General features: G+C 38.6%; 1 protein-coding gene across 1 annotated transcript in view; it reads left to right on the plus strand.

Annotated features, from left to right (window-relative positions):
• Positions 1-13,409, plus strand: part of b3galt1b (UDP-Gal:betaGlcNAc beta 1,3-galactosyltransferase, polypeptide 1b) — a 45,515-nt gene extending 32,106 nt beyond the window's left edge. Inside the window, exon 2 of the mRNA XM_068735017.1 lies at positions 10,946-13,409. Coding sequence (XP_068591118.1) covers positions 11,167-12,153 — 987 coding nt within the window. The 5' untranslated portion in view covers positions 10,946-11,166 and the 3' untranslated portion in view covers positions 12,154-13,409. The remainder of the gene's footprint in view (positions 1-10,945) is intronic.
• The last annotated feature ends 121 nt before the right edge of the window (positions 13,410-13,530 follow it).

Genomic DNA, 13,530 nt, shown 5'->3' on the forward strand with positions numbered 1-13,530 from the left:
AAGCTTGACACAGGACTTAATTAACATTCAACCAAAATCAAAATGCTAAACTTATCTTATCTAATTTTTTTAATTATATCTGTGACTTATGATTTAACTCTGGAGATGTAATGTGCAGAAGTGTGACATTCCCTTGTTCTGATTTGTCAATAAAGTTGTAAAAAATTAGAACAAACTAATTGAAGAAGCACGTCCTTGTCATAAAGCAGGTAGCAATTACACTTTCCTCTAAACATGTGTTGAAGATTGGAAGCTAATATTCCTCCACAAGTGTGGACAGTATGTTGTGCTAAAAAAAAATCATTATTGAGAAACACTGTGACTCTCTCCCACAAGAGAAAATACTGTCATTGGGTTAGTGTCTGTACTGTGTCTGGTTTCAGTTTTCTCTGGATTGAGTCCTGTCCTGTCTGTTTCTGTATCTTGTCCCAAGTAATATGATGTGAAGGACCGTAATCACTGAGGCTATAGTTTGAATAAAAGTTTATCCTAATTCCAATATATTTGATTGTTCATTAGCACGATATTGTCCTCGGGCAACATCCACTGTGTCCCTATGGGACTTTACTGTACATATTAGCATAGCAGTGCATGGAGATTTCGGAGGGATCCTATCTTCAGACACTTGCTGTTAAAACTGTTAAAACTAATTTGAAGCCCGGGCACAGCAGAGTCTGTGAATACATCATTAGCTGCTTCTGGAACAATAAGATTAATTTCTATGTTTGACGGGAAGATGACAGGCAGGCGGTTGGTGCCAGAGGAGTAATAACGGTGACGGGGGGGACTAGAAGATGAAGAGTCGAGTCAAAGATCCTGAGCCAATGGTTACCGTGGGGATTGCTTGCACCTTTCTGCCATCAGGTATTGCCGAATAATATTAGCTATGAGCCAGGATGAGTAGGAGGTTTTCAAAGCAGAGCTGCAGACAAACAGGAAGCTGGCATCCTGCTGGGATGATGCCAGCATTCTTTCTCCCTAAACAGATGCTGCCCAGTGCCCACTACTCTTTGTTCCCTTCTCCAAAGGCATACTGTCTTGCATGATGCACACAGAATAAAAATGCTCCTTGAGTGCATGACTTGGGCAGAAAAGGATAGAAAAATACATCCTCTTGTCAGTTTAAGCCATCAACCGTTTCCTTAAATTGTGATGAGCTACTTCTAAAACTTGGTGTAAGCAAAAATGACTTCCTAGAGAGCTACTTAAATAATTATCTGTTTAAATGCATGGCTCAGTTTGAAAGTATCCCAGCGATGTGTCATTGTTACGCACAGCTGGCTTGATGGATGTTTTATGCCACAGAACTGGATAGTTGCTCTGACAAAATATTAAGATATGTGAGAGCTGGAATGCAACCTTTCTCTTCATTACCAGCATTATAGGAAGCATCTGCCTTGTGACAAAATGAGCTTGTATTCATTTCTCAATTTATGAAAAACTGAAGAGTATGACAAGATTGCAAATTTATTGCATGTTGCTGATTCAATAGAGATACTATCTATTACAATGGGACAGCTAATTAACATGCTTCAGTTGTACATCAATGGGGTCCACTACCCGGCATCAATCAGATCAACCGCTCTGTGAACTAATGCTTCAATGATCATCTCTGCAAACATCAGAAAACAGCAAGTGCATTATGGATCTCTGTCCACACACAGGCTGCCAATTTGACATTGTGATTGTCAATAACTTTAATTTGCATCCACAGAACAAAGACAAAATAATGTGCAATAAATAAATGAAGTGAACATAATATAGTAAATAATCTGAGTGTTGATGTGATTGTATTATAATTACTGATTTGTTTACATGAGATGATTAAGAGTACATCGTGTTAGAATGTAGTTCAGAACCTGAATAACTCAATAATGACTGGCAGGTCTTTAATCTGTGACTATATTGCAAAGAAACTGCATTATTATTATTATTGCCATTTTATGGTTATTTTGACAATTCTAGGTCTGTAAAGAAGAGATATTGAATTCATATCAGGTTGCTGATAGAGTATGTACACATGGCTGATGTTTTTACTCTTCACTTTGCTAGTTAGCTAACTTGTGTTGCTCAAGATAATGTAAAATGTTACATTCACTTTATTTGGGTGAGGAGTAGAAGGAAGACAGTTACTTGTGTACCAGATGTCAATCAATGAGGCACCTGCTAATCTATTATCAGTATTATTATTTAATTTTGATAATTTATCCAATCATTATTATTCTGTTATTTAATCACACTTGATTAAATAATCAATAAATTTCTCCAGCACAAAAATCATCAGCTATTATGTTCCTTAAAAAAAAAAATCATGATCTTAAATGTTGTAAGTGTCAGATAGTGGAGTTATAGTGTGCAGTATTTAGTGTATTTTTAGATAATTTATAGGAGTACAAAGAACAGCTGGAACTTTCTCACAAAAGTGTTTTGGGATGTTTATTAAATAAAAAGTTCAATAAGCCAACAAGAAATTGAGCATTTTTTCTTATATCCTTATCGTATTTAGTACAAAAATCATGAGTGAGAAACACAGACTCTCTCCCACAAGAGAAAATACTGTCATTGGGTTAGTGTCTGTACTGTGTCTGGTTTCAGTTTTCTCTGGATCGAGTCCTGTCCTGTCTGTTTCTGTATCTTGTCCCAAGTAATATGATGTGAAGGACCGTAATCACTGAGGCCAAGGCATTAAACAGGACGGGGCAAACTGCAAACCTCTGATCCTTGATCCAACAGAAATAGAAAGAAATACTGATGACAATGCTATCTCATCTTTTGACCTATAATTTCAAGACTCTGCATTTTTTTCATTGTAAAGTGTTATTAAAAATAGACAAGGAAATATAGTACATAGAGTATATTCAGTTGAGAGTTTTTCTGACTCTGATTTTTTTTCTTTTTTGGAAATTATTCTTGAAAAGTTACTCCATGGAAGAAGCCGTCATACGTGTTCATGATTAGGTGCAGCTAGAGGAATTGCTATTATGTGTCAAACAGACGGCAGGCCAACTGATTTATTAGACTTTTGTCTTTGAACTCCATCTAACCAGAGCAATAAGTTAATGCTAAAGGAATTAATATGTGAGTCTATAAGCTCTGGCAGGAGTTTATAGGTCTGACCAGAATGAATTATGGCCATTGTATATGAATAACTGGTCTCTTCCAGAACAGCAAACTATCTCAATCCAAAACAAATAAATACAGTTGTATGAAAGATATAAAAAAAAGAAAAGAAAAAAAAGCGATGACGGCTTTAAGACCTTTTTTCCTTCTTGAACACAAATGTCTTTGTTACCAAGGAACAGTGTTTCCATAGTGAATTTGAAACTACTGGTATTATATTATGGTAGGCTATTTGAATAGCAGTGGGGACAGCAAATACAAGTATAACATATTCAACCACCTCTTTACTCTCTACTGCATAAGTGCTGCATAGTAAGTGTTTGATCAATTAATTGATACGGTTGCAATATTCTATATTAAGAAGAATAGAGACCCGTAGAATCTCCCCTGACCAGAAGTAACTCAAGAAGGTGGAGCTTTGTACATTCATTTTAGCCGACCAAAAAGGTCACAGTTAACTTTTATGAACTGAAAACTCACTGTGAAAGAGCAAAAGTTGTGAGACGAAAACACATACAATTTCCAAACCGGACAATGCGACCTGTCAATCATAAGGTAGACACACCCTTAAGCATATACCTGCATCTGTTTAACTCTATGCGGAACCATAATTTACTAAATGAACATCATGCTGTATTGAAGAAGACTTAAAACTAGTAATTGACACTATAAACTCATGTTTACAATGTTTACTGTAGTAATAAATCAAGCGTAAGTATGGTCATTTTCTCGTAGACTTCTATGTAATCAGACTTTGCTTTCAACCAGAGGAGTCGATCCCTGATGGCTATTTGAAAAGAATGCAAGTTCTGCATTAGCTTCACTTTTCAGACCCGTAACTTTAGCCTTATCCTTTCAATCTACAACAAATAGCATAATATCATGTTATCCCAAAAATGACTGACACCCTTTGATTAAGATTGAGTAGTTACTCCATGCGCTAAATAATGAAATAATAATGAAACAGACGAGGATTTTAGAGCTCCCAGCAAGACGTTATTATGCAGAAGATTATGTTACACAAATTGCCAACTGCACATTTGAGTATCAGTTCTCAAATGTCCAGAGAGCACAATTTTGAGTGATGTGTTCAAAGTTACAGAGAGTGCCCTGGATTTTTGGCATTAGCACACAGCCAGGGGATAAAGTGGAACGGGGCTATCCGGGTCTTGGCACACAGGCTCCCAGACATCATGAGGCTCAACGAAGGCCTGACATATCCTCTATCAACAGCAAAATTATTCACTCATACTTTTCTACTGTGGAAACAAAAAAGTATAGTTTACATGCAGGTCAAATGCATAAAAAGTGGTTTTAGGCATGTGGTTTTCTGGCTTTAAAAGACTGACATGATGGATGAGCAGCACAGACTATTGATAAAGGGGCACGGTATATTTTTGTGCGTTAGAGATGCAGGAAGTCAGTTGTGCAGAGTTGGGTAGAAATGCAGAGACTTAATGAGAGGATGTTTGCTATGGAGCCTCCCCAGCCAACCGTGTCACATCACAGAGCAGCCAGGTAGTCATTAGAGGGACAGATGGTACTGTGGCTGATTGGTCTCTCTGCTGACCTATTTGAGCATGTTTTTCCTCATCATGCCTCTCCTTAGAAGTAGTTAGCAATGTCGGCAATAGAGAGGCTCAAATAAAGACGGAAATACCAAGAACACTTCAGCAATGTACAGGACACCTATTGCAGCTTTGATGTGTGGGAGTCTCTCAGGGGCTCAATGAGCTTGTGAATCACTCATGAATAAACGTGAAAAACATGTCTTCTTATCACAGGAAGCCATTTAACTATGGGGGTATGCTTATAACCAATGAGGTGCAACACATCATCAGTATGAGGATTGTCTAACTGAATCAACCTGAAGAACCTTTCTGAAAATGCCTGTCATGGCCAATGAGACTGTTGCAGGCAGGGCTACCAAAGACCCAGTGTCTCTCCTTCTAAACTGCACTTCACCGAGCTGGAAGGTCGGGAGGGTCTGACCTGTGTTGTGCATAACCCCCAGTTCCTTTTTGTCATTGAAATGTTATTTCATGCTTCTTTTTTTACAATAACAAGAGTTTTTTATTGCCATCTTCCCGATGACTTTCCACTTTTCCTCATAAAGCGTTGGTCTACTAGTCACGACAAACCAGTTAGCTGTTGCCTCAGCCCGAATGAGTGGACATTTAGTGAATAGCATTGGGAAATAAAAACTGACATTGGAAAAAAAAAAATCATCATAATTCATTTTTACAAGTTCATGTTGTTTAACATTGCGGGTAACCATAGCAACATGGCGAGATAGACTTACAGCAAAGAATAATAGACACAGAACAGAAAGAAAAGTAAATAATGATATAAATGCAACACTATACTAATTAATGAATGCTCTAACGGGGCTGTCGCTTAAAGCGATGCCTCATTATTTAGCAGAAGTGTGTCTTTTCTCAGTTGATATACTGAAGCCATCTTTGTTTCCAGAACAACTGATCTTACAGTACACAACGGCCTTTTATAGACAGGATGATGAAAAAGCTTTACAGGCACAGTCTGGTATAGTTAAAAAATGTCTCTTTTCAACTTGTTCCTTTTTCATTTGTGTTTTATGATGAGAGTACCAGAAAAAATGGCTCATAAACTGTAGAGAGGATCAAGTAAATGTAGTGAGAAGCATCTTTTAATGGATTTGAAAATGTGTGCACGGTCACTTTCCTTTCTTCTATGTCGATGAAATCTCATCTATCAGCTTACAAATGTAGCTTTTATCATGATGCTTGCAAGGGAGATTTAAGACTTAACCACTTGCTGTGCCACAATTTTCACATCATTTTTCACACATCTCTGCTATTAGGCAGTCCTGTCATCAGTATTCATATGTCATTCAGTTATTGGAAAAAAAAAATCTCAGCTGTTATAATCCACATTTAGAATTAAAAGTCTGAGGATTTCCACCTTCATACTGTCATCCATATATTACTGAACACTTTTATTATTATTAAAACAGCATGGTGTCGATAAACTGAGTAAGATATTCAAATGCAAATAATGTGTCATCTCTTAAGGTCTGTCATTAGTGTGCTGTGTAATTAAAAGTATAACCAGCATTATTCAAAGAGTGTTGTGTCAAATGAAAGCCAAGGTAATCAATTTAAATGTTGAGCTCAGGTTCCCCTCAATACTCCAGCTTTGTATGAACCAGTTAATTCAATCTGGCAATCTATTAGCTCTGAGACATTGTTATTGGAAAAACACTTTGGAGAACCGTCTATAGGTAGTCATGGGGCCATGAATCAAAACATTTTTGTTGTGTGCAGAGGAGAGTGTAATAGCCCCTTTTTAGAAACCAGTCCGCCAAACAGTCAACCCAGAGGCTTGGAAAAAGAAATGTCATGTCTTGATGAATGGCTGTCTTTTGAGCTGTGCTCCCCATACAAGTTTACCTCTTGCTGTATAATAAATCATGATAAATTGGGTCTCCGCTGGAAGTATAGGCTAATTATTTCCTCATTTCAGTCCCCTCCCTGTTGTGATTCTGGAGTACTTTCATGTCCTGAGGGTCCAGTGCTCAACAGTTGTGTCCATGTTTTATGTTTTACTGTCCTTTCTGACAGTCACCTGCCCAATCTGGTCCCACAGAGTGGGAGGTTTTATGACTGACTCTCAGTGTGACATCCAGTGTTATGGAGACTGATTAGGATAATAGCTCTGCAAAGGTCTGGCGGCCTGCCTGCAAGCTCCACTCCATGCTACAGTCATCGAACCACAAGCGAGAGCAGCCACATCTCATCTACAGACAACTGACTGAGACTGAGCATGAAAGACCTCCGAAATAAACTGCAGAACAGAGCTGTGATTTAAAAAAAGATAACAAATGAAGTTACTCACTGTGTCCACAGTGATCGGTTGACAGGTGACCAGTATGTGGTAGTGAATGTCAAAAAATGTATTTGTTGATAAACACAAGTACGAGAACAGATAGATCGATATTTTAGCGTGTCTCCAGCTGGAGATATGTATGTTTTATTGCAGTTGGTCATTGTTTAATGTCACTTGCAATGCGACACAATCCAATGCAATACAATATAATGCAATTCTGTATAACTTTATTTTCAGTTTACACTGAAATTCACTTAATGAGCTGTTGAACAAAGTGGGGCCTAAAGAGCACATTTTAGATTTGATGAATAATTCTGACAGACGAGATATTTTGAGTTCATCTGCATTTTTCCAGAGTCACAGCAGTGGAGAGTTGTGCCAATCATCATCCCTGGTGTTTTGATTTGTTGGTGTTAACTGGATCCTTATTAACTCACCTGCCATCAAAATATGCTTTTCAAAAGTTAATTATCATTGTATTGATCTAAAACACTGATGCAACAATGCTCATTACGTGCAGTAGCTGACTAGCTGCGTCTCAGTAACTATGACTCCTCTGAAGTTTCTCTTTCTGTTTAAAAAAAAAAAAGCCTTTGATCATATTATTATTATGATGCTATAAATAACCCACAATCTTTGTGAATGGCAGCTTTTCTTTAGAAAATCTTCACTTTGCCACTTTATCTTTTGGAGGTCAAACAAGGCTGCAGAGCAAAAAGCATAATTACGTCAGGTCTCTTTTGTTGAGAGCAGATTGTCGAGCAAAATTCAGCCAGCTTAATAAATCTCTCATAATCAGGATTTACATCTCTCTGTCTCTCCCCCTTCCATCTCTCTCTTACCCATTCCTTCTCAAACTTATGTCTTGTTAATATCTCACCAACTGATATATGCTGCCACCGGACTCAATAGCAAATAGACCCATTTATATCACTGTCTCAGCCATGGAGATAAAAACCACACACACACAGAAATGTCTGATGTTGAATATAAAGTGATGCACTGAATGATGCACAGTCATCATGGCCGTTATAATTGCACGGATTAGCGATTCATCATTTGGTTCGATTGATCGGCCCTGAAAAAATAAATGACTGCACAGAGGTGTAACTCTAGCCTTTTCTCCGAGCCATGGTTCGTCAGTCATTGAAGAGACAAGACATTATGTAATTTCTATCACTTCAGGTTTGCTTAGGCACAGAGAATCTCCAGCTCATTCTGAACTAATTAATGAAATTCAGAAGTAGCAAAATGTGCTGTCTTCAGCATCAGTCAGAGTCTGGGACAAACTGAGTAGTCTATCTAATCTGGTGGTGTGTCTGTGTATGTTTGCACAGGAAAACCCAGACCAGTTTAGAAGTGTTTGTTCTGGGAGATTCTGTCAGGAGTTCCGTCTCATAAATATTTTAGATTTTAAAGTGACAATGTGGGACATAGTGACTGCTTGCTGTCAGCTGGCCCTGGTTATTGTGTATTTGAACATGTGTACATGTACACACAGTACATGCCTTGTTTTTGTGTCGGTTTCTGTTTTCACCTTGTTATTAACCTCAAAGCAAACAGTCCTGTTATTCTGCCTTCCCGCTGCCTTACCCTCCTCTGGAATTAGAAAGTATTGCCGTCTCTGTGTATTTCTGGCGTCTGAGTAAACTGTTGGTAAAGGGAACGATTGTTTGCTTCTCTAAATCCTATGAGATATAACTGTAACAGCACAAGGGGAGGAGAAGTCTGATATTGGGAGCAAATACTCTCAACATAAGAGTTTTGCTGAAAGACTCTGGTGAAAAGGGAACATAAACTGAGCGCAACAACATGTGTTAGACTCTATTCTCAAGCTGACACCAAATAAATAGTATAGATGTAGTCACAGTGCAAGATGAGAAGGTTTTTTTCTCAGTTCACGGGCATAAAGTCATAAAGTCCTTATAAGAGATCCATGTAAGAGATTGCCTTTCTACAAAGAAGAAGGCATTGTTTTCATTGTTTTCAAAGCATGTACTGTATCCTTTGATGTTAATGTCATGTCTGTCAGTCTAACAAAGTACCTTGCTTTACAATATGGGTATAGACTGCAACTAATTGCAGTCTACGGTTAAATGGAATTCAAATCATGTCATTACAGCTAAATGTTTCTGCTCAGCCCGGGTTTTCTACTTTCCAGCTTTGAAAATGTAAATGTAGGGTTTCATTACATTATGGCCATTCTCCTGTGAAGTGCTTTTCCTGTTCTGGCTTCCCTGAATAAAAAAAAATAAAAAAAGCCACTGAGAGCTTCAAAAGCCAGGATACATGATATACATGCTAACATATACTGCTCACTTACTGCGCAAAAAGCTCAAATGAATGCCATTTCAGTGTCTGTGCCGGAGAACTACTGCTAAAAAAAAATAGACATGACAATTCCTCTCACAGGCAGACAGTATACAGCAGCGCAGCTTTGAACTAACAGGGAGGGAAAAAATCCCCCCAGGGGAGAAGTTTATCATGGCATCGTGTTTCCTTTGTGCCACCATATCACACTGTTATGCAGAATGCTGCCTTTGAGCCACAGACCCGGTTCTAGACTGCTTTGAAGGGCGGGGGGCAGGGGGGGGTGTTGATCACCATTGTCTAGTGTTAATACGAGTGCCTTTTAGGACTGTAAGCTATAAAGCACAGGGTTTCTTATTTTTATCTCAAACTGTGTCTCAATAGGTACAGATAGGCTGTGAACAGTACGTTGGGACTTCCACAAAGATCTGGAGTAAAGTAGCCAGCTGAGTGGTTCAGGGGGCGTCCAGGGGCATGCCCCCCCCCCCCCCCCCCACCGATGAAATTTGGCCTCTGGCATATTCCACTGACACTATTCCATTGCTGATCATAATTCTTGCATATTTTAATGAGTTTGCCTTTAGTAAACGTGTAGTGAATTATTGTCAAGGAGAATTAGGCTTGTTTGTTTTAGCTCATACAGTCAATATGTAAATAGCTATTCATAATTTTGGGGTTCATCTTTCCTCTCCCTTTTCTTCTCTATTGATATATTGCACCTAAATACTCTCTCCCAGTCACATCGCTGGTCTCATAGCTCTGAAACAGCAGTGCCACAGTTAATCGTGACAATCAGAATCTAATCCCAGCACAAAGTGATGTGGATTTAGATCCCCAATACTTTCTAAATTTCTTTTGGACTGACAAAAAAAGAAATTACAATTTTAGGGCATGACCACATAAGATGACCAAATGTACACAGCTATTTTTACATATCAGACATAAGGGAGAGGACATAGGGTCATGTTTACATCAAATAGCTTGGTTTACATGTAGTAGTAGTACAATAGTCTTGTATTGTGTCTCATAGGATTTCTTAGAACATTTCATTTTCTTTGCGTTCAATAAAATGTTTCACCTTCATCTTATCATCAAGATGGGACCAGAAATCTTACCCCAAGATGTTTGACTATTGATAGTTTGTTGACAAACATTTGATGATAAATAAATCTTATGACTTTCTTCTTTAGGGAAGAAGCTTTTATTAGTATCTTTTCCAAATGATTCATGTACAAATCACTGTTATATATTGGTATAAATTGGATGTAACTCCACAATAGTTTAAATTAACTCCACCTCTACCAACAGTGAAATACTATGTACACATTCATGTATCAGCTATAATAATCTAATATGTTTTGATACTAAAGCATTCACAGGGTATGCTTTGATATGCTTTTTACTTTACCTGAGTAAATACTATCAATACTTCCGTTTGCATTGTTTCTACAGTACATGAGTACTTATATATATATATATATATATATATATATATATATATATATATATATATATATATATATATATATATATATATATATAAATATATTATACTCAGCATTTCCTTATTTGGTTAACTTGTTGTTATTGCTATGTATATATATAAACATGTAATGTATTTCTCTCTCTCTCTCTCTCTCTCTTTCAGATGTAAATGGAGAAGAAGAATGTCATCAAGAGAAATTGGATATCCATACGATTTTAAAAAACACAAACAGCATCACTTCTCTCTGAAGTAATCCATTACTGACAATTAATGTCAAACTGCACGCTGGAGCAGCTTCATGCTGCCTCGCTGGGTGAAACATTGCTAAAGGAAAGAAAGCTTTATAAGATCCTGCTGATCAAAACACACCTAAATGCAGCATAATGCCTTCAAAAGTGTCATGTTTATACCTGTTGACTGTGGTCTGCTGGGCGAGCGCTCTGTGGTACCTGAGTATATCTCGCCCGACGGCCACGTATGTCGGCCACATGTCTGTGCCTATACGCAAGACTGCGAAACCCCCAAAAAACATCACCTTCACCAACATCCACACCCGCTCCCTTAACCCACATGCCTTTGAATTTGTCATCAATGAGCCGAAGAAGTGCGAAAGTGACGCTCCCTTCCTGGTCATCCTCATTAGCACCACACACAAGGAGTTTGATGCGCGGCAGGCCATCCGGGAGACCTGGGGGGATGAGAGCACCTTCGGCGACATCAACATCCTCACCATCTTTCTGCTGGGCAGGAACACAGACCCCGTCCTGAACCAGATGGTGGAGCAGGAGAGCCAGATCTTCCATGACATTGTGGTGGAGAACTTTATCGATTCCTACCACAACCTCACCCTCAAGACCATGATGGGCATGCGCTGGGTGGCTACCTTCTGCCCCAAAGCGCAGTATGTCATGAAGACCGACAGCGACATCTTTGTCAACATGGACAATCTGATCTACAAGCTCCTGAAGCCCACCACCAAGCCACGGAGGAGATATTTCACTGGCTATGTTATAAACGGTGGTCCCATAAGGGATATGCGCAGTAAGTGGTATATGTCCAGGGACTTGTATCCTGACAGTAGATACCCGCCTTTCTGCTCAGGCACCGGCTACGTGTTCTCAGCAGACGTTGCTGAGCTTATCTTCAAGACTTCATTACACACAAGACTTTTGCACCTGGAGGATGTGTATGTGGGACTGTGTTTGCGTAAGCTGGGTATACACCCGTATCAGAACAGTGGTTTTAATCACTGGAAAATGGCCTACAGTCTCTGCAGGTACAGACGGGTTATCACCGTGCACCAGATCTCCCCGGAGGAGATGCACCGCATTTGGAACGACATGTCCAGCAAGAAGCACCTGAGATGTTAAGAGACCCAAGGGAACAACAACTTTTTTCTTTTTCTTTGCCTTTTTCTCCTTTTCAAATCTCATCACACTGAGTAATGTAAAAACACTGACGGCTGCTGCAAGTCTCTATTTGATGACAAATGTTTTCATTAGCATCCATCTATGTCTATTTCTCTGCTGATCATGCATCACGATTGTTAATGAATGCATGAGGCTTGTAAAGCGCGTACTCTCACGCATAATCAAAACGTGGTGTTTGTTGCTGAAAAGTAATTTTGAATAAAATATTCCTTATAAGCATTAAGTCAACCAATGTGAAGCATTAAGTAGTGTGGCCTGATGGGGAGAGACTGTGTTTGAAGCAGACGACCTTGGTTCATGCCCTGCTTTAGTGTCCTTGAGCAAGACACTGGATCTCTACTAGCTGCATGGCTGCTGACTAAGCACTCTGATCTTCCTGTAGGAGAGCAAGCCAAAAGACAATTTCTATGCAGGAATCAATTAGGTACTAAATTACTATATCACAACTATATTATACATTCTTAACAAGGAGAGAGCAAATAGTAATCATATCTAACAAGGAACCAGGTTGTCTGTCGAGGTAAAACTACATCTCCAGTCGAGCTGCTCTCCCCTTTTTTCATCTTTATAATAAACACAGTTGAATATACGCTGCAGTATATTGTCTATTGTCTCCCAACAGACCAAACCACGTTGAAAGTTAATTTGATATTTTTCAACTGATGATTCTTCTTTTGCATTGCTAAAAATGAACCCACATAGGATGTTCTTTTATTTATGAATTTTGCCTGATGTTTTTGTTTACATATTTTTATAACTTCACTGCCTCTTCTCTCCGAAAAAGCCAGATGTTTTGTTGTTGTTGTTTTTTTTTTGATGCATTCAGTTTTTTTCTCCTCTTTGACATTTTTTGTACTTGAGGTAATTGTGTGTCTCAGCTACCAGCTCATTACTCCAGCTGCTGCTCTTGGTTAATGATTGCTGTTTGTCAGCAGCTATTTCAGCGCATCGCCTCTTCCATATATCAACAGAAATACAGTATCATGTCGTGCCAGTATGAGTTTAACTGTAGCTAAGGCCATTACAGACTGGATGTATTATTGTATGTATCTGGCATATCAGTGATTGCTGAAGCGCTGCTACTGACATCATGGAAAGATTTTGTGCTTCTCAGAAAATGTGGCTTTCATGGCCAAATTTTCATTTCTTTTTTTTCAAGGGTTTTGTAGTATTATAAGCTAATGTGACATTTACTGTGAAAGCATCCATCCCGCAAGGGGTTGTTGTTATGTATTGTATGTTTTTTATATTAAAAAACAAATACTTGAATAATTAAAGTTACATTACTGCTTTCACTTGTTGCCTGTTTTGAGTTCC

This window comes from Cebidichthys violaceus, unplaced genomic scaffold, assembly GCF_023349555.1.
Source record: "Cebidichthys violaceus isolate CVI_PGR_0920_01 unplaced genomic scaffold, fCebVio1.0.p SCAF_11, whole genome shotgun sequence".
Taxonomy (NCBI): domain Eukaryota; kingdom Metazoa; phylum Chordata; class Actinopteri; order Perciformes; family Stichaeidae; genus Cebidichthys; species Cebidichthys violaceus.